This window comes from Nerophis lumbriciformis, linkage group LG02 (assembly GCF_033978685.3).
Source record: "Nerophis lumbriciformis linkage group LG02, RoL_Nlum_v2.1, whole genome shotgun sequence".
Classification (NCBI taxonomy): domain Eukaryota; kingdom Metazoa; phylum Chordata; class Actinopteri; order Syngnathiformes; family Syngnathidae; genus Nerophis; species Nerophis lumbriciformis.
The window spans coordinates 75021230-75042973 of NC_084549.2; the positions used below are offsets into that span (position 1 = coordinate 75021230).

The 21744-nt window shown below is 41.4% G+C and overlaps 1 protein-coding gene across 4 annotated transcripts in view; it reads left to right on the top strand.

The window, feature by feature from the left end:
* The window catches only part of phactr2 (phosphatase and actin regulator 2), a 74004-nt gene that overhangs the window by 13955 nt on the left and 38305 nt on the right, over positions 1-21744 (top strand). The window contains exon 1 of one of the 4 annotated variants that reach the window (XM_061968700.1): positions 5347-5371. The exons of 2 other annotated variants lie outside the window; for them this stretch is intronic. In XM_061968700.1, the coding sequence (XP_061824684.1) occupies positions 5359-5371 (13 nt within the window). In that variant the 5' untranslated portion in view covers positions 5347-5358. Of the gene's footprint in view, positions 1-5346; positions 5372-16564; positions 16637-21744 lie in introns of those variants that run through there. One more of the 4 variants, XM_061968691.1, reaches the window with a different exon arrangement.

Here is a 21744-nt window from a genome sequence, read left to right on the forward strand (position 1 = left end):
TGCTTCTTTTATGAATTTATTATGGCTCTACTGAAAATGTGAGCAAATCTGTTATACATACAGCAATGTTAATATTTGCTTACATGTCCCTTGGCAAGTTGACCTGCAATAAGGCGCTTTTGGTCGCCATCCACAAGCTTCTGCTTGGATTTGGTTGAAGGTGAGGCCTTTAATCCCAGGAACACCAGGCCTACCGTCAAGCATGGTGGTGGTAGTATTATGCTCTGGGCCTGTTCTGCTGCCAATGGAACTGCTGCTTTAAATGGGACAATGAAAAAGGAGGATTAGCTCCAAATTGTTCAAGACAAGCTAAAATCATCAGGCCGGAGGTTGGGTCTTGGGCGCAGTTGGGTGTTCCAACAAGACAATGACCCCAAACACACCTCAAAAGTGGTAAAGGAATGGCTAAATCAGGCTAGAATGAAGGTTTTAGAATGGCCTTCCCAAAGTCCTGACTTAAAGGTGTGGACAATGCTGAAGAAACAAGTCCATGTCAACACATTTAGCTGAAGTGCAGCAATTTAGTGGTCAAGTGGTCAAGCAGAAGCTTGTGGATGGCTACCAAAAGCGCCTTATTGCAGGTCAACTTGCCAAGGGACATGTAAGCAAATATTAACATTGCTGTATGTATACTTTTCACCCTCACATTTTCATAATAAATTCATAAAAGAAGCAAACTTCATGAATGTTTTTTGTGAGCAACAAGTATGTGCTCTAATCACTAAAACATAAGAGTTGTAGAAATGATTGGAAACTCAAGACAGCCATGACATGATGTTCTTTACAAGTCTATCTACACTTTTGATCATGACTGTACACCTACACCTACACATACACATACACCTACACCTACTCATACACCTACACCTACACATACACATACACCTACACCTACACATACACCTACACCTACACCTACACTTACACATACACATACACATACACTTACACCTACACCTAAAGCTACACCTACACCTACAACTACACCTACACCTATACATACACATACACATACACCTACAGCTATACCTACACCTACACGTACATCTACACCTAAACATACACCTACGCGTACATGTACACCTACACCTACACATACACATACACCTACACCTAAAGCTACACCTACATGTACACGTACACATACGCGTACACGTACACGCACACCTACACCTACAACTACACCTACACCTACACATCCACGTACACCTACACCTACAACTACAACTACAACTACACATACATGTACACCTACACATACACCTACACCTAAAGCTACACGTACACATACACGTACACCTACACCTACAACTACAACTACAACTACACATACATGTACAACTACACCTACACATACACCTACACCTACACCTAAAGCTACACGTACACCTACACATACACATACACCTACACCTAAAGCTACACCTACACGTACATCTACACCTAAACATACACGTACACCTACAACTACACCTACACCTACATATACACCTACACCTACACATACACCTACACCTACACCTAAAGCTACACCTACACCTACACGTACACCTACACCTACACCTACACCTACACCTACACCTACACCTACACATACACCTACACCTAAAGCTACACCTACAACTACAACTACACATACATGTACACCTACACCTACACATACACATACACCTACACCTAAAGCTACACGTACACTTACACCTACACCTACACATACACCTACACCTACACCTAAAGCTACACCTACACGTACACCTACACGTACATCTACACCTACACCTAAACATACACCTACATGTACACGTACACCTACAACTACACCTACATATACACCTACACCTACACCTACACATACACCTACACCTAAAGCTACACCTACACCTACACCTACACATACACGTACACCTACACCTACAACTACAACTACACATACATGTACACCTACACCTACACATACACATACACCTACACCTAAAGCTACACGTACACCTACACCTACACCTACACATACACCTACACCTACACCTAAAGCTACACCTACACGTACACCTACACGTACATCTACACCTACACCTAAACATACACCTACATGTACACATACACCTACAACTACACCTACATATACACCTACACCTACACATACACCTACACCTAAAGCTACACCTACACCTACACGTACACCTACACATACATCTACACATACACCTACACCTACACCTACACCTAAACATACACCTACATGTACACGTACACCTACAACTACACCTACACCTACATATACACCTACACCTACACATACACATACACCTACACCTACACCTAAAGCTACACCTACACCTACACCTACACGTACACCTACACATACATCTACACATACACCTACACCTACACCTACACCTAAACATACACCTACATGTACACGTACACCTACAACTACACCTACACCTACACCTACACCTACACATACACCTACACCTACACCTACACCTACACATACATCTACACCTACATCTACACCGGTGTATAAATGTGCAGGACTCCCTTGAAAAAGACTTACCTGTGTAAATAAAGAAATACTGTAAATATAAATATGTAGTACATGTTGACAGAATGATGGTACATAGTCAGCCATTCAAGTGTGTGAGTCACTGTTTCCTCTCCCTGGACTAACTAGTTACTCTGCATTGATCAGTAACTACCTGCATTGATCAGTAACTACCTGGTTAGCCAGCAGGTGCTAACACTTGCTGACATGTCCTTTATCAGCAACTAGACATGTCCTTTATCAGCAACTAGACACGTCCTTTACAACTTCCTGCTTCAATATGTTCTAGTCATTATTCATCACTAACTCAGATAGTATAATATAATCTTAACACTTTTGACTAAACCTCTGACTTATTTTCAATGTTCAATGATGTTGTTTTATGCTCCTTTCCATCTAGACTTCTTAGGCCAGTGATAGGATTTCCATCTAGACTTCTTAGGCCAGTGATAAGATTTCCATCTAGACTTCTTAGGCCAGTCCTACTAAACCACTGAGTCCCTAAATAAGACTTATATAACATTTCAATCATGTCCCGCCCTCTTTTTGGTTTGACCTTCTAAGTGTTTTTAAATCCTTTTTTCCCAAACTCTCTTTTGTGTACACGAACACCAAGCATAGGACAGACTAGCATATAGTCATGATCTTTGGGTTATGACCGACAGGACTAGATCACGGGTACAAGATCTACAACCCTGTCCTCACCTATGGTCATGATCTTTGGGTTATGACCGACAGGACTAGATCACGGGTACAAGATCTACAACCCTGTCTTCACCTATGGTCATGATCTTTGGGTTATGACTGACAGGACTAGATCACGGGTACAAGATCTACAACCCTGTCCTCACCTATGGTCATGATCTTTGGGTTATGACCAACAGGACTAGATCACGGGTACACGATCTACAACCCTGTCCTCACCTATGGTCATGATTCTTGGGTTATGACCGACAGGACTAGATCACGGGTACAAGATCTACAACCCTATCCTCACCTATGGTCATGAATCATGATCTTTGGGTTATGCCCGACAGGACTAGATCACGGGTACAAGATCTACAACCCTATCCTCACCTATGGTCATGATCTTTGGGTTATGGCCGACAGGACTAGATCACGGGTACAAGATCTACAACCTTATCCTCACCTATGGTCATGATCTTTGGGTTATGACCAACAGGACTAGATCACGGGTACAAGATCTACAACCCTATCCTCACCTATGGTCATGATCTTTGGGTTATGGCCGACAGGACTAGATCACGGGTACAAGATCTACAACCTTATCCTCACCTATGGTCATGAATCATGATCTTTGGGTTATGCCCGACAGGACTAGATCACGGGTACAAGATCTACAATCCTATCCTCACCTATGGTCATGATCTTTGGGTTATGGCCGACAGGACTAGATCACGGGTACAAGATCTACAACCTTATCCTCACCTATGGTCATGAATCATGATCTTTGGGTTATGCCCGACAGGACTAGATCACGGGTACAAGATCTACAACCCTATCCTCACCTATGGTCATGATCTTTGGGTTATGGCCGACAGGACTAGATCACGGGTACAAGATCTACAACCCTGTCCTCACCTATGGTCATGATCTTTGGGTTATGGCCGACAGGACTAGATCACGGGTACAAGATCTACAACCCTGACCTCACCTATGGTCATGATCTTTGGGTTATGACCGACAGGACTAGATCACGGGTACAAGATCTACAACCCTATCCTCACCTATGGTCATGAATCATGATCTTTGGGTTATGCCCGACAGGACTAGATCACGGGTACAAGATCTACAACCCTATCCTCACCTATGGTCATGATCTTTGGGTTATGGCCGACAGGACTAGATCACGGGTACAAGATCTACTACCTTATCCTCACCTATGGTCATGAATCATGATCTTTGGGTTATGCCCGACAGGACTAGATCACGGGTACAAGATCTACAACCCTATCCTCACCTATGGTCATGATCTTTGGGTTATGACCAACCAACAGGACTAGATCACAGGTACAAGATCTACAACCCTATCCTCACCTATGGTCATGATCTTTGGGTTATGACCAACCAACAGGACTAGATCACAGGTACAAGCGGACTAAATGAGTTTCCTCTGTCAGGGGGCGGGACTCTCTATTAGAGATAGGGTGAGAAGTTCTGTCATGTGGGAGGAGTTTAAGTTAGTGTTGCTGCTCCTCCACATGGTGAGGAACCAGTTAAGTTGGTTCAGGCATCTGGTCAGGATGTCTCCTGAACGCCTCCCTGGGGAGGTGTCTGACCGGGGAAGACCCAGGACACGTTGGGAAGACTTTGTCTCCCAGCTGGTCTGGGAACACCTCAGGATCCCCCGGGAAGAGCTGGACTAAGTATCTGGGGAGAGGGAAGTCTGGGCTTCTCTGCTTAGGCTGCTGCCCCCGCGACCTGACCTGGGATAAGTGGAAGAAGAAGAAGACGGATGGCCAACATATAATCTATTTTGGTTCAACCCCGTGTATACTTTGACATGTTCATGAAGGATTGGACACTAGATGACTTGTAGCGCCACCTATCTGTGAGCTCCATCAATCATCAGGAGCAGGTGCGGCGCCTGCTTTGTGTTTTGGCGTCAGAGGGAGACCTCGGCACAGACAGAGCAGGGAGGATGAGGAGCTGAGATGGAAAGAGACATTAAGTTTTAATGCTCCTTATTGGAGGTGGGTGGGAGGAGCCAGGGAGGGGAGGGGAGGGGGGAGGGGATGTCGGGAAGAGGCGAGGATCAAGTCACACGGCGACTAGTCCTGCAGGGTCCAGTCATGGAACATGATGGTGAGTTGCTCTTCATCATAATCTAACTAGATTGTCTTTGTCTGCACCTGTCACACACCTGACATAGTAGACCTGACACTTAAACAGCAGCATGATGGCACTTAAGTAGACCTGACACTTAAACACTGTTTCTTTCTCTCTGCAAGCTTTTAACCACATTAAATAGCAGCATGATGTTGTTTGTACTCCACATCCTGTCCTTCTCAGGTGGCTTGTTGGTGGCAGCTATGTTGAGTGGACTAGACCACCGTGCCTATGTCATATATGTCCCTGCCCATATATGTCCCTGCTACTACAGGAACCCTAACCCTAACCCTAACCCTAACCCTAACCCCTAACCCCTAACCCTAACCCGTAACCCTAACCCTAACCCTAACCCCTAACCCCTAACCCTAACCCCTAACCCTAACCCTAATGTGACTTAGTTTGTCTAAGTCTAAGTCTGATGTGACTTAGTTTGTCTAAGTCTGATGTGACGTAGTACACTTGTACCCTCGTACAACGTCGCCCCGCCACTCTGAGGAGGGAGCTCCACGCCTCCTCATTTATTTGGCCATTTCCTGATTACATGGCTGCAGCTGTTTTTAAGGGGACGGGGGTCATAAACCGCTGCAGCCCTCGGTCATAAACAGTTTAAAGCTGTAGGGCAGCACGGTGGAAGAGGGGTTAGTGCATCTGCCTCACAATACGAAGGTCCTGAGTAGTCTTGGGTTCAATCCCGGGCTCGGGATCTTTCTGTGTGGAGTTTGCATGTTCTCCTCGTGACTGCGTGGGTTCCCTCCGGGTACTCCGGTTTCCTCCCACCTCCAAAGACATGCACCTGGGGATAGGTTGATTGGCAACACTAAATGGTCCCTAGTGTGTGAATGTGAGTGTGAATGTTGTCTGTCTATCTGTGTTGGCCCTGCGATGAGGTGGCGACTTGTCCAGGGTGTAAGAGCCTTCCGCCCGATTGTAGCTGAGATAGGCTCCAGCGCCCCCCGCGACCCCAAAAGGGAATAAGCGGTAGAAAATGGATGGATGGATGGTGCCTGGAGCTGTGTCAGGTTCTGCTCCCTCTCTGCTTTGTAGATCTCTGGTCATGACAAGGTCTTCCTGTGGCTGTCCAATAGATCAGGGAAACCGACACCTCCACGTCGCATCCCATCGCACACAGTGGAGGTTTACAAGCCTTTTGCTTGATAAGATGAAAGACAGCGTTTGTTTTCTCGCAGGAAAACAAGTTGTGTGATAACTTCTATACAATTATTCTGACAGGTATAAAATGAGTAAAACATCAATACTTCCATTTTTTGTTGATATTGTGCACTTTTTTGAGAAATACCTAAAACATCGAATAGGCCCTTTTCCACTGCAGGAACCTTTACAAAGTTCTCCCTGGGTTTACACCAAAAACTACATTTAGTTCTTCAGGAACTATTTTTAGTTGCTATTAGCGAGGTGGGACTTTCCAAAGTTCCCAGGAACCTTAGAGTGGCAGACTGTGCGGTCTAAGACTGATTGGTTGAACATCTGCCATCCCAGTCTGCCAGGACAACTTCTTGTATCCTTGACAACGGAGAAAAAGAAGAGCGGGAACTTTAGTGTGGTATTTGTGTGTTGAAGAGTTACTGGAACTACCTAGCAGGGTTTTTACTGGCTTGAAACTATTAGCAGTTCCATGTTGAATATTCATTGTCACAAACTTCATTTCAATACGGAGAGCTCGGAGAAATGGACGGACTAACGCTAACTCTTCATGTCAAATCCTTTTTAAATCATACTTATTTCTTACTATTTCATTTACTTTTGCCTCAATAAAAGAAATAAAATGTTGTGTTCATGTACATGGCATCAGTGTGTGGAAATATACTCACTGGGAAATGCCATGGAAACACAAACCACAGGAGTTTACAGGAATCTGTAGTTCCAGGAACTTAAAACTCCTGAACTTTTGGTGGAAAAAACTCTCATGTTTTTGAAAACAATTCAGGCATTTTAGGCGGCGACAATCACAAAACAGGATGGGAAATCTTGGAGGAACTGAAATGTTCATGTTGAACTTTGTAAACTGTGATGTGAGCGCAGGTAGCAACTTTAGACTGACCATACGTCCTCTTTTCACCGGACATGCCCTCTTTTGCGGAGCTGTCAGGGCGGAGTTTCTTAAATGCCTCAAATGTCCGGCATTTTGAGTTAGGGTTGCGTGTATTTTCAATGTACGTACAGGGTTAAGAAGGGGTTAAAAACAAAACAAACAGCAGCATTGTTGAGGGAGGGGCAGAGACAGAGAGAGAGAGAGAGAGTTATGATAAATGTGCATGCGTCGCCAGGCTCTGCTTTTTATCCATACATTTATCATATTTAATTTTTTATTATCTATAGCAGGGGTGTCAAAAGTGTGCCATTTGCGGCCCACAGCTAATGTTTTAAAGGCCCACGGCACATTCTAAAAATACTATTAAAATAAACAAAAACATAACAAAAGTGAAATAAAAAAGCTTAAAGGTTAAATGTAATTTAGAAAAAGTTGCAATGTTGACTAATAAAACAAAGCTGGTTTTTTTTTCTTTCAAACTGTCATTGCTCAAAACATAATATTGAATCAAAATCAATGTTATTATGAATTATTGACCATTCCAAGGTTGCCATTACTTCACATCAAATATTACACAAAGAAAAATATTTTTGGTGGAAGATTTTGCAAATTGTGTGTGTTTGCCATAAAAAACATAGTTTTGTTTGACAAAAAAGGGCGGAAAACAAACAAACAAAAAAAACAACATAAAAAAAAAGTTAAACATTTTGAAATGAGGAATAGATGTGAAGTTGATGTAGACTCCAGAGATTGAAATATAAAATGTATGTATGCCCTGGCACACCATCATCATCATTTCATCACCCAAGCAAAACACTTTTGACACTTTTATACTGAAATAAATACACCTACAACTTATTCAATAAAAACATAGAAAAAACTAGCAACAGCGATAAAGTTTACATCCATGAAGGAAAGAAGAAAGTGAATGAATGTTTATAACTGAATACATTTGTTTTCTTTTGTATTATTTCTTTTAATGAATGAAGTAACGTTTATGACAACCTTTTTCCAAAACACAATATAGAATGTGAGATATAACAGGATAATGTAGAACACAATATAGAATGTGAGATATAACAGGATAATGCAGAACACAATATAGAATGTGAGATACAACAGGATAATGTAGAACACAATATAGAATGTGAGATATAACAGGATGATGTAGAACACAATATAGAATGTGAGATATAACAGGATAATGTAGAACACAATATAGAATGTGAGATACAACAGGATAATGTAGAACACAATATAGAATGTGAGATACAACAGGATAATGTAGAACACAATATAGAATGTGAGATATAACAGGATAATGTAGAACACAATATACAATGTGAGATATAACAGGATAATGTAGAACACAATATAGAATGTGAGATATAACAGGATAGTGTAGAACACAATATAGAATGTGAGATACAACAGGATAATGTAGAACACAATATAGAATGTGAGATATAACAGGATAATGTAGAACACAATATAGAATGTGAGATACAACAGGATAATGTAGAACACAATATAGAATGTGAGATACAACAGGATAATGTAGAACACAATATAGAATGTGAGATATAACAGGATAATGTAGAACACAATATAGAATGTGAGATATAACAGGATAATGTAGAACACAATATAGAAATGAGATATAACAGGATAATGTAGAACACAATATAGTATGTGAGATATAACAGGATAATGTAGAACACAATATAGTATGTGAGATATAACAGGATAATGTAGAACACAATATAGAATGTGAGATATAACAGGATAATGTAGAACACAATATAGAATGTGAGATATAACAGGATAGTGTAGAACACAATATAGAATGTGAGATACAACAGGATAATGTAGAACACAATATAGAATGTGAGATATAACAGGATAATGTAGAACACAATATAGAATGTGAGATACAACAGGATAATGTAGAACACAATATAGAATATGAGATACAACAGGATAATGTAGAACACAATATAGAATGTGAGATATAACAGGATAATGTAGAACACAATATAGAATGTGAGATATAACAGGATAATGTAGAACACAATATAGAATGTGAGGTATAACAGGATAATGCATACGTTTATCATTTTTTTTCAAAACGCTTACAAAAAGTGGGACCCCATTTTTATGACTTGATGGGGTCCCTAGCACCCCATTTTGAAAATTCCTAGCGCCAACACTGCTGTCAACAGAGGAGAAAAAATGCTTTATTTAGATAAATATATAATTTCTAAAGCAAGTTGGAGTATCATTGGCAAATGTTCACCTGGTCACGCATATATGTGTCCTCTTTTTGGGACTTCATCATATGGTCACCCTAAGCAACTTCAACTTGAACTTTGTAAACTGTGATGAGAGCGCAGGTACAACTTCAACGTGTCTGAACACATACATTACTGCACTTTCCTTCCATGCAGTCCATCAAAAGTTGTTTTTCCCCATTTAGAATTTAGTTTTAAACATCCTCCTGTCACTATCATTCACCCCTTTGAAAAGAAGCCATGGAACACCTTCTGTTTGGCTCATAAAACCATGAAAAACAGTCCAACTTTCATCAAAACTCTGTTCTGCTGGCACTGATTGTGCTCAGCTCGGACATGTGGAGGAAAGAATATGAAGGAATGCTCGCTTGTTTATGCTAATAACAAGAATATGAAGCAATGCTCGCTTGTTTATGCTAATAACAAGAATATGAAGGAATGCTCGCTTGTTTATGCTCCTTTAACACTCGGCATGTCTGCTGTCTCAGTTCCTGCAACCTTTATTCAGTGCTTGTTAGCAAACACGCCTTCTTTCTTTCTAGAGCTTCTCCTTGGCTGCAGCTCTCCGTCTGGCAGGATGTCAGCTATTGATTAGCATGATGCTAGCTGACACACAGAGATCAGGTTGCAGTAATACCAAAGCATGTTATTATGGTGCAGCATCAGTAATACCAAAGCATGTTATTATGGTGCAGCATCAGTCATACCAAAGCATGTTATTATGGTGCAGCATCAGTCATACCAAAGCATGTTATTATGGTGCAGCATCAGTCATACCAAAGCATGTTATTATGGTGCAGCATCAGTCATACCAAAGCATGTTATTATAGTGCAGCAACAGTAATACCAAAGCATGTTATTATGGTGCAGCATCAGTCATACCAAAGCATGTTATTATGGTGCAGCATCAGTCATACCAAAGCATGTCATTATGGTGCAGCATCAGTAATACCAAAGCATGTTATTATGGTGCAGCATCAGTCATACCAAAGCATGTTATTATGGTGCAGCATCAGTCATACCAAAGCATGTTATTATGGTGCAGCATCAGTAATACCAAAGCATGTTATTGTGGTGCAGCATCAGTCATACCAAAGCATGTTATTATGGTGCAGCATCAGTCATACCAAAGCATGTTATTATGGTGCAGCATCAGTCATACCAAAGCATGTTATTATGGTGCAGCATTTTGAAGACAAATTCACACTCCTCTCTTAACAAGTTGAACGCTGAGATGATTTTCCAGGTGCATGTGTTTGGTAATTATCTGTGACAGTAACAAAGAAGTGCAGGTGAGGAGGCGGAGAGAAGTAGCACTTAAACAATTATTAGCCTCCTCTTGAATATTTCATGACTACATTTGTCAATAAGAGGGTCAGAACCTTCTTGTTAGTTAACGTCCTGACAGGCTGCCACCATGTGGTATACAACATGTTTATTATATTTATTAATTTAGTATATTTATTTAGTTAACGTCCTGACACGCTGCCACCATGTGGTATACAACATGTTTGATTTCTTCTTGTATATTTTTTACCTGAGATTTCATGTGATCACCTATGATGACATTATGTGTTGTCTTTCTACTCCGTCTATTGGTGTTTGACTTTGTCTTCTACTGTTACCTAATAGCATTATTTCACGCTTACTGAGGCGGGAGTTGTGGCAAGACAACCTACAACTGTGTTGACACACCACTGGTATGTCCACCACACCAGTGAAGAGTCCATCATACTTCAATGTGGAACCAGCAGCTTGGGAATTGATCAAAAACATGAGCATCAAAAAGTTGTGTAGTTTTTATTACATCCACAAGATGGCGATGTCTGTATTTGAACTATTAGTGCTCAGTTGTATCGACTTACAATGTTGCTCCTCTACTGCACTTTACAATGTTGCTCCTCTACCGCACTTTACAATGTTGCTCCTCTACTGCACTTTACAATGTTGCTCCTCTACTGCACTTTACAATGTTGCTCCTCTACTGCACTTTACAATGTTGCTCCTCTACTGCACTTTACAATGTTGCTCCTCTACTGCACTTTACAACGTTGCTCCTCTACTGCACTTTACAATGTTGCTCCTCTACTGCACTTTACAATGTTGCTCCTCTACTGCACTTTACAATGTTGCTCCTCTACTGCACTTTACAATGTCACTCCTCTACTGCACTTTACAATGTTGCTCCTCTACTGCACTTTACAATGTTGCTCCTCTACTGCACTTTACAATGTTGCTCCTCTACTGCACTTTACAATGTTGCTCCTCTACTGCACTTTACAATGTTGCTCCTCTACTGCACTTTACAATGTTGCTCCTCTACTGCACTTTACAATGTTGCTCCTCTACTGCACTTTACAATGTTGCTCCTCTACTGCAATTTACAATGTTGCTCCTCTACTGCACTTTAAAATGTTGCTCCTCTACTGCACTTTACAATGTTGCTCCTCTACTGCACTTTACAATGTTGCTCCTCTACTGCACTTTACAATGTTGCTCCTCTACTGCACTTTACAATGTTGCTCCTCTACTGCACTTTACAATGTTGCTCCTCTACTGCACTTTACAATGTTGCTCCTCTCCTGCACTTTACAATGTTGCTCCTCTACTGCACTTTACAATGTTGCTCCTCTACTGCACTTTACAATGTTGCTCCTCTACTGCTGTTACAATGTTGCTCCTCTACTACTGTCACAATACACTCATCAGCTCCAAAATGCTGGTTAAGCAGTTTTTGTACACCCCCACACATTTTTGGGTGTGTCAGTCCATGGCGGAGGGTGTGTCAGTGGATGGCGGAGGGTGTGTCAGTCCATGGTGGAGGGTGTGTCAGTCCATGGCGGAGGGTGTGTCAGTGGATGGCGGAGGGTGTGTCAGTCCATGGTGGAGGGTGTGTTAGTTGATGGCGGAGGGTGTATCAGTGGATGGTGGAGGGTGTGTCAGTCCATGGCGGAGGGTGTGTTAGTTGATGGCGGAGGGTGTGTCAGTGGATGGCGGAGGGTGTGTCAGTCCATGGTGAAGGGTGTGTCAGAAATAGAGCTAAAAAGGATGGATCATCAATTTTCACTATGATGTCACTATGACATCACTTGACTGACATTCACGACACCCGAGGGTCTTGTGAGATGATGCTGGCTGCTGCCACATCATTATTAAGAAAAAATGACCGACAGGAAGGTGAGAAACACTTTTTATTTCAACAGACTCTCGCACCGTACCTGCCATTGAAACTCTAAAGACCGACTGCAGTTCCTGTCTTCACAATAAAAGCCCTGCGCCATCCTGCCTGCGCTAACAAAATAAAAGTCTCAGAAAGCTAGCAAGCTAGGGAGTTAGTATTTCTTGTAAAGTGTATAAAAAGGAGTATGACAAACTTTCATGTGGTATTGGACAGAAAGGAGGACTTTTGTTCTCCTCCATTGTAAAATGTGGATGTTATCATCACTACTGTCTGATTCCAATCACACCAACTTATATTCTTGTCTTCATGAAAGTGTGTTAAACATGTTTGTATTAGCATTAAACACCTCAACCTCTCTTTCATCAATATAAATGATTTATATGAATCATCACAAACACTTGCTACATTGGAAAGTTCCTGCATGGCCTGCAGCAAAAGTTAGGGCACCCTGCAGCAGACTGATGATGAGCAGACAGCAGTACTTGTGGTCATACACTTACTCCACTAGATGGCGCTCTTGGTCCTCACTACTTCTATGGAGGCTGGGTGGCGACTGCAAGGTCTCAACTCCACATGCTGTCAACAGCTATGACACACACACACACACACACACACACACACACACACACACACACACACACACACACACACACACACACACACACACACACACACACACCCTCCTGTGTATTTGCTAGTTATCAGCAGGAGTGTGTGATGAGCACCGAGGTCATGCAGCTAATATTACACACGGTGTTGAGGAGCAGGATGAAGATGCAGAACATTGCTGTCACCTTTTCATGTTCTGTACTAGGAACTCATTATTTTTAAGTTCACATCCATGTACTAGGAACTCATTCTAATGGAAACTCTAAGGCAGCACTTTCACTTTCACTTCTTCAACCCAGGCCATGATCCCGTAAATGAAAGTGTCTCAGGTGATAGATGAAGGCCTACAGCTGATTCTTGACATGTAATAATTGTACAGTAGGAAGGGGATTCATAGGACCCCACAGTTTACCCGACACATGAAACATGACAAATTCAGAAGGGCGGACATCCACTTAAGCCACCAGATGGCAGCGGAGTGTTGACTATCTTCTAATGTGTTTTGTGGCAGTTCCAACTTTGACCACAGCATCAGTTGCTGTGTAGAGTGACATCATGGTGGTACTTAATGAATACTTAGGTCTACTACACTACTGTATTTTAAAGTTGTCATTATGGTGGTACTTAATGAATACTTAGGTCTACTACACTACTATATTTAATGTTGTCATTATGGTGGTACTTAATGAATACTTAGGTCTACTACACTACTGTATTTAATGTTGTCATTATGGTGGTACTTGATGAATACTTAGGTCTACTACACTACTGTATTTAATGTTGTCATTATGGTGGTACTTGATGAATACTTAGGTCTACTACACTACTGTATTTAATGTTGTCATTATGGTGGTACTTAATGAATACTTAGGTCTACTACACTACTGTATTTAATGTTGTCATCATGGTGGTACTTAATGAATACTTAGGTCTACTACACTACTGTATTTAATGTTGTCATTATGGTGGTACTTAATGAATACTTAGGTCTACTACACTATTGTATTTAATGTTGTCATTATGGTGGTACTTAATGAATACTTAGGTCTACTACACTACTGTATTTAATGTTGTCATTATGGTGGTACTTAATGAATACTTAGGTCTACTACACTACTGTATTTAATGTTGTCATTATGGTGGTACTTAATGAATACTTAGGTCTACTACACTACTGTATTTAATGTTGTCATTATGGTGGTACTTAAAGAATACTTAGGTCTACTACACTACTGTATTTAATGTTGTCATTATGGTGGTACTTAATGAATACTTAGGTCTACTACACTACTGTATTTAATGTTGTCATTATGGTGGTACTTAATGAATACTTAGGTCTACTACACTACTGTATTTAATGTTGTCATCATGGTGGTACTTAATGAATACTTAGGTCTACTACACTACTGTATTTAATGTTGTCATCATGGTGGTACTTAATGAATACTTAGGTCTACTACACTACTGTATTTAATGTTGTCATTATGGTGGTACTTAATGAATACTTAGGTCTACTACACTATTGTATTTAATGTTGTCATTATGGTGGTACTTAATGAATACTTAGGTCTACTACACTACTGTATTTAATGTTGTCATTATGGTGGTACTTAATGAATACTTAGGTCTACTACACTACTGTATTTAATGTTGTCATTATGGTGGTACTTAATGAATACTTAGGTCTACTACACTACTGTATTTAATGTTGTCATTATGGTGGTACTTAAAGAATACTTAGGTCTACTACACTACTGTATTTAATGTTGTCATCATGGTGGTACTTAATGAATACTTAGGTCTACTACACTACTGTATTTAATGTTGTCATTATGGTGGTACCTAATGAATACTTAGGTCTACTACACTACTGTATTTAATGTTGTCATTATGGTGGTACTTAATGAATACTTAGGTCTACTACACTACTGTATTTAATGTTGTCATTATGGTGGTACTTAATGAATACTTAGGTCTACTACACTACTGTATTTAATGTTGTCATTATGGTGGTACTTAATGAATACTTAGGTCTACTACACTACTGTATTTAATGTTGTCATTATGGTGGTACTTAATGAATACTTAGGTCTACTACACTACTGTATTATAATGTTGTCATTATGGTGGTACTTAATGAATACTTAGGTCTACTACACTACTGTATTATAATGTGTGATATCATGGTGGTACTTAATGAATACTTAGGTCTACTATGGTACTGTATTTTTAGTGTGTGCTATAATGGTGATACTTAATGAATACATGTGTGATATCATGGTGTACTTATAGAGCCAAGTATTTTGATGGTGTTTGGTAAAACAAAAGTTTGAGAACCACTGCTCTAATGATTTAGTGATTTAGAAAATGCAGGACAAAGAATTTAAGCATAAAACATGTTAGCATTGATCACACATATGAGTAAATTAAAATCAAATTGAAAACATGTGACTAAGATTTTAGGTGAAATACATGTCTAATTTTGTCAAGAATATATAAATGTAACAACATCGATCCAACCCCGATACTATTGTAACCTATTTTTATGGACTTGCCTCTTTGTGATGTTAAGTTCCTGTTATAAGCTGTTATACAGTATATGCCTTGAGCTCTTATTTTGAAGGCGCTCAGAGCGGAAGTGGTGACACGTTGTGGTGGAGCGGAGTTTTGAAAACAAAGGAAATAAAGTGGTCCTCGTGTAAAAGTGGAGCCTCCGTGTTTGTCAGTTAGTAGTTTTATACATTATAGGCGACATGTATCAACCCTCGGTTACACTACCTTTGGTATCGACGCGGTCGATGTTAGTATCGGCCTGGCCAGTCCCAGCATCCCAGCAGTAGCAGACTAGTAGCAGCAGACTAGTAGCAGCAGACTAGTAGCAGCAGACTAGTAGCAGCAGACTAGTAGCAGCAAGAGGAGGGTGGGTTAGTCTCTCACAGGCGGCCAGAAGAAAGTTCCAGCCGAGGCAGACATGACCTCCCAGGCCGCTCGCTGCCAGGATCTATGCGGCGATAAGGAGCGCTGATCGCGGCGCGGAGGTCCCTGACCCGGGCAGCCGAAGATGGGCCAGACCTCTTCCGTGACTTCCGTGTCTGACCCAGCCGGCGGTGAGTGCTTGTTTCCGGCTTCAACCCTGCAGGAAGTGTCGACTTCTCCCGAGTTTACTTCCACTTTGTGTCGACTTCTACCGAGTTTACTTCCACTTTGTGTCGACTTCTACCGAGTTTACTTCCACTTAGTGTCGACTTCTACCGAGTTTACTTCCACTTTGTGTCGACTTCTACCGAGTTTACCTCCACTTTGTGTCGACTTCTACCGAGTTTACTTCCACTAAGTGTCGACTTCTACCGAGTTTACTTCCACTTTGTGTCGACTTCTCCCGAGTTTACTTCAACTTTGCCATTAGCAACTTGCATGCCAGCTGCCGCCATCACGTGTGTTTCACGGTGTGTTGTTTATTAAAGTCACCTCACACACTTCTGTTGTCTGCTTCAGGGAACTGTTGTTGTGTTGTTGTTGTTGTTGTGTTGATTAGTTGTTTACAGAAGTAGCTAACAATTGTGAGTGGCTTAGGACATAGCACCACGTGGTCTAGTCTAGTGTGATCTAGTCTAGTGACACTGTGTGACATGTGATCTAGTATAGTGTGATCTAGTCTAGTGACACTGTGTGACATGTGATCTAGTATAGTGTGATCTAGTCTAGTGACACTGTGTGACATGTGATCTAGTATAGTGTGATCTAGTCTAGTGACACTGTGTGACATGTGATCTAGTATAGTGTGATATAGTCTAGTGACACTGTGTGACATGTGATCTAGTATAGTGTGATCTAGTCTAGTGACACTGTGTGACATGTGATCTAGTATAGTGTGATCTAGTCTAGTGACACTGTGTGACATGTGATCTAGTATAGTGTGATATAGTCTAGTGTGATCTAGTCTAGGGACACTGTGTGACATGTGATCTAGTCTAGTGTGATCTAGTCTAGTGACACTGTGATGTGATCTAGTCTAGGGACACTGTGTGACATGTGATCTAGTCTAGTGTGATCTAGTCTAGTGACACTGTGTGACATGTGATCTAGTATAGTGTGATCTAGTATAGTGTGATCTAGTCTAGTGACACTGTGTGACATGTGATCTAGTATAGTGTGATATAGTCTAGTGTGATCTAGTCTAGGGACACTGTGTGACATGTGATCTAGTCTAGTGTGATCTAGTCTAGTGACACTGTGTGACATGTGATCTAGTATAGTGTGATCTAGTCTAGTGACACTGTGTGACATGTGATCTAGTATAGTGTGATATAGTCTAGTGTGATCTAGTCTAGGGACACTGTGTGACATGTGATCTAGTCTAGTGACACTGTGACGTGACCTAGTCTAGGGACACTGTGTGACATGTGATCTAGTCTAGTGTGATCTAGTCTAGTGACACTGTGTGACATGTGATCTAGTATAGTGTGATCTAGTATAGTGTGATCTAGTCTAGTGACACTGTGTGACATGTGATCTAGTATAGTGTGGTATAGTCTAGTGTGATCTAGTCTAGGGACACTGTGTGACATGTGATCTAGTCTAGTGTGATCTAGTCTAGTGACACTGTGTGACGTGATCTAGTCTAGTGACACTGTGTGACATGTGAAATAGTATAGTGTGATCTAGTCTAGTGTGATCTAGTCTAGTGACACTGTGTGACATGTGATCTAGTCTAGTGTGATCTAGTCTAGTGACACAGTGTGACATGTGATCTAGTCTAGTGTGATTTTTATTTATTTATTTATTTATTTATTATTTATTTTTTGGAACTGCCAAAGCCCCCCCGGCTTTCCCCATGGTGTTGTCGTTGGCCTCGTTTGCACTAGTTTCCAGGGCTCACCGCGTGGTGATCTAGTCTAGTGACACTGTGTGACATGTGATCTAGTCTAGTGTGATCTAGTCTACTAACACTGTGTGACATGAGATCTAGTCACGTGTGATCTAGTCTAGTCTGATCTAGTCTAGTGACACAGTGTGACATGTGATCTAGTCTAGTGTGATCGAGTCTAGTGACACTGTGTGACACATGATCTTGTCTAGGTTGATCTAGTCTAGTGACACTGTGTGACATGTGATCTAGTCTAGTGACACTGTGTGACATGTGATCTAGTCTAGTGTGGTCTAGTCTAGTGTGATCTAGTCTAGTGACACTGTGTGACATGTGATCTAGTCTAGTGTGATCTAGTCTAGTGACACTTTGTGACATGTGATCTAGTCTAGTGTGATCTAGTCTAGTGACAGTGTGACATGTGATCTAGTCTAGTGTGATCGAGTCTAGTGACACTGTGTGACACATGATCTTGTCTAGGTTGATCTAGTCTAGTGACACTGTGTGACATGTGATCTAGTCTAGTGACACTGTGTGACATGTGATCTAGTCTAGTGTGGTCTAGTCTAGTGTGATCTAGTCTAGTGACACTGTGTGACATGTGATCTAGTCTAGTGTGATCTAGTCTAGTGACACTTTGTGACATGTGATCTAGTCTAGTGTGATCTAGTCTAGTGACACTGTGTGACATGTGATCTAGTCTAGTGACAGTGTGTGGCATGTGATCTAGTCTAGTGTGATCTAGAGCCGCAGACTAGAACCTGTTAGACCTGACAGACTGAATCATGTCTGCACACTCACACATGATAGAATAGAATAGAATGTATCTTTATTGTCATAGTACATTGTACAACGAAATTGTATGCAAAACTAATTTAGTGCAAATTCATAATAACACATAAAAACATAAGAACATAGATAAATAGATATAAATACATACAAATAGCAAGCACACAGCTCACATGCACAGTCATTATTGTCGTCTTGTGTTCAGCAACACTATTGCTCTCTCTCAGGTAAAAAGTCTTCTTAAATCGGTTTGTCCGACATTTTATTGTCCTGTATGTCACACCTGAGGGCAGCAGTTCAAAACGTTTATGTCCAGGGTGAGATGTTATGTCCCTTATGATGTTTTGTCCCTCATTATGTCCCTTATTATGTCCAGGGTGAGATGTTATGTCCCTTATGATGTTTTGTCCCTCATTATGTCCCTTATTATGTCCAGGGTGAGATGTTATGTCCCTTATGGTGTAGTCAAGTCTGGTCACATGATGTAGTCAAGTCTGGTCACATGGTGTAGTCAAGTCTGACACACCCTCCACCATGGAGTGACACACCCTCCAGCATGGACTGAAACACCCTCCACCATTTATTTACACACCCTCCTCCATGGACAGACACACCTTCCTCCATCGACTGACACACTTTCCTCCATCGACTGACACACCTTCCACCATGGACTGACACACCCTAAACCATGGACTGACACAACCTCCACCATGGACTGACACACCCTAAACCATAGACTGACACACCCTCCACCTTCGACTGACACACCCTCCACCATGGACTGATACACCCTCCACCTTCGACTGACACAACCTCCACCATGGACTGCTAGCTGGTGATAGACGTAATGAGCGATAGCCAACGTTCTCTTTGAAGTTGTCAGGAAGGAAGTTGACTACATGACCCGGTCCTCCACTACACTCATCACCTAAACCTCACTCTCATCCGGGTCACGGCACCGTTGCAACCCACGTGTTTCGGTCCCGACCATTTGCATTCCGCTCCGCACCAGACTCGAACACACGTCCACATGAGAGGCGTGCGTGCTGACTACCGAGCTATGGACCCTGAAGCCCTGTGTTGATGTGTTGTGGTCACCTTGGATAGATTTGCCACTTCCTGTTGGTCCTCACTCATAGGCTCCTTTTGTACTGCACACCAAATCTGTGTGTTTTGTCCTTAAGTGACACAGATCGGACTATTTTATGCCTGTAAAAACTCTGATATTTTCACATGGGATTTGGGCCACATCTGGAGGTAGTTCGAATCCTCTTGGAATCTGATCTTTTCAAATGGGACTAAAGTCTAACCGGCAATGCAAGTCATCTGTGGTCAGACTGCGACATTTGTGTGCACACCACTGTCACTTTCCTTTTTCCATCCTCTTCTTCACAGCAGCCACGCCACAAATCCACTAACACGCTCATCTTGTCTCGTGTAGTAGCGACTTCCTTCTTTATTTACGGAATGCATCATTTCTTTTCACTTTATCGAACTGCACATGCGAGTGACGTCAAGTTTATACTGGAGTTTGATAAAGACTGAAATTTACTTGTAAAATAAATATATATACAATGTGGACTCGTCAGACCACAGAACACTTTTCCACTTTTCATCAGTCCATCTTAGTTGAGCTCAGGCCCAGTGAAGCATTTCTGGGTGTTGTTGATAAATGGCTTTGGCTTCGCATAGTAGAGTTTTAACTTGCACTTACAGATGTAGCGACCAACTGTAGTTACTGACAGTGGTTTTCTGAAGTGTTCCTGAGCCCATGTGGTGATATCCTTTACACACCGATGTGGCTTTTTGATGCAGTAGCGCCTGAGGGATCCAAGGTGCGTAATATCATGGCTTACGTGCAGTGATTTCTCCAGATTCTTTGAACCTTTTGATGATATTACGGAGCGTAGATGGTGAAATCCCTAAATTCCTTGCAATAGCTGCTTGAGAAATGTTGTTCTTAAACAATTTGCTCAGGCATTTGTTGACAAAGTGGTGACCCTCGCCCCGTCCTTGTTTGTGAATGACTGAGCATTTCATGGAAGCTGCTTGTCTCCATCTCCAGGTACACATCCAATGTCACTGATCAACAACTTGTAGATTCATGGCTAAATCCTCCTATTATCCAGATGAGAGTGATGATATATAATCTAGAATAACTGACGATCCATGGCGCGATGCAGCAGCAACATCATTCTGTTATCAATGCGCTGCTAAAAATAGTTTGTCTGCGTTAAAGCTTATAATATCAATACCATTTGCTTAATATTCAGGTCACGATATGTAAATAGAGTATTGTTTGCTGGCTTTGGATGCTTATTTAGAGGCTTTGTAGAAAGCCCCCATTGACTGCATGGTTAGCAGACTTTTTATGTATTTATTTACGATTTAGAATGCATAAAAGAAGAAAAACATATGTGCAGTAAACGGCACATCTCTTTCTAATTTTTCACATTTCCTGTATGACTGATCTGCTGATATGGTCAGAGTGCAGACGCGTTCCCATTCTGACGTCCTCCGACCTCCGACCTACGAAATAGCGAAATATTCGAAATGGCC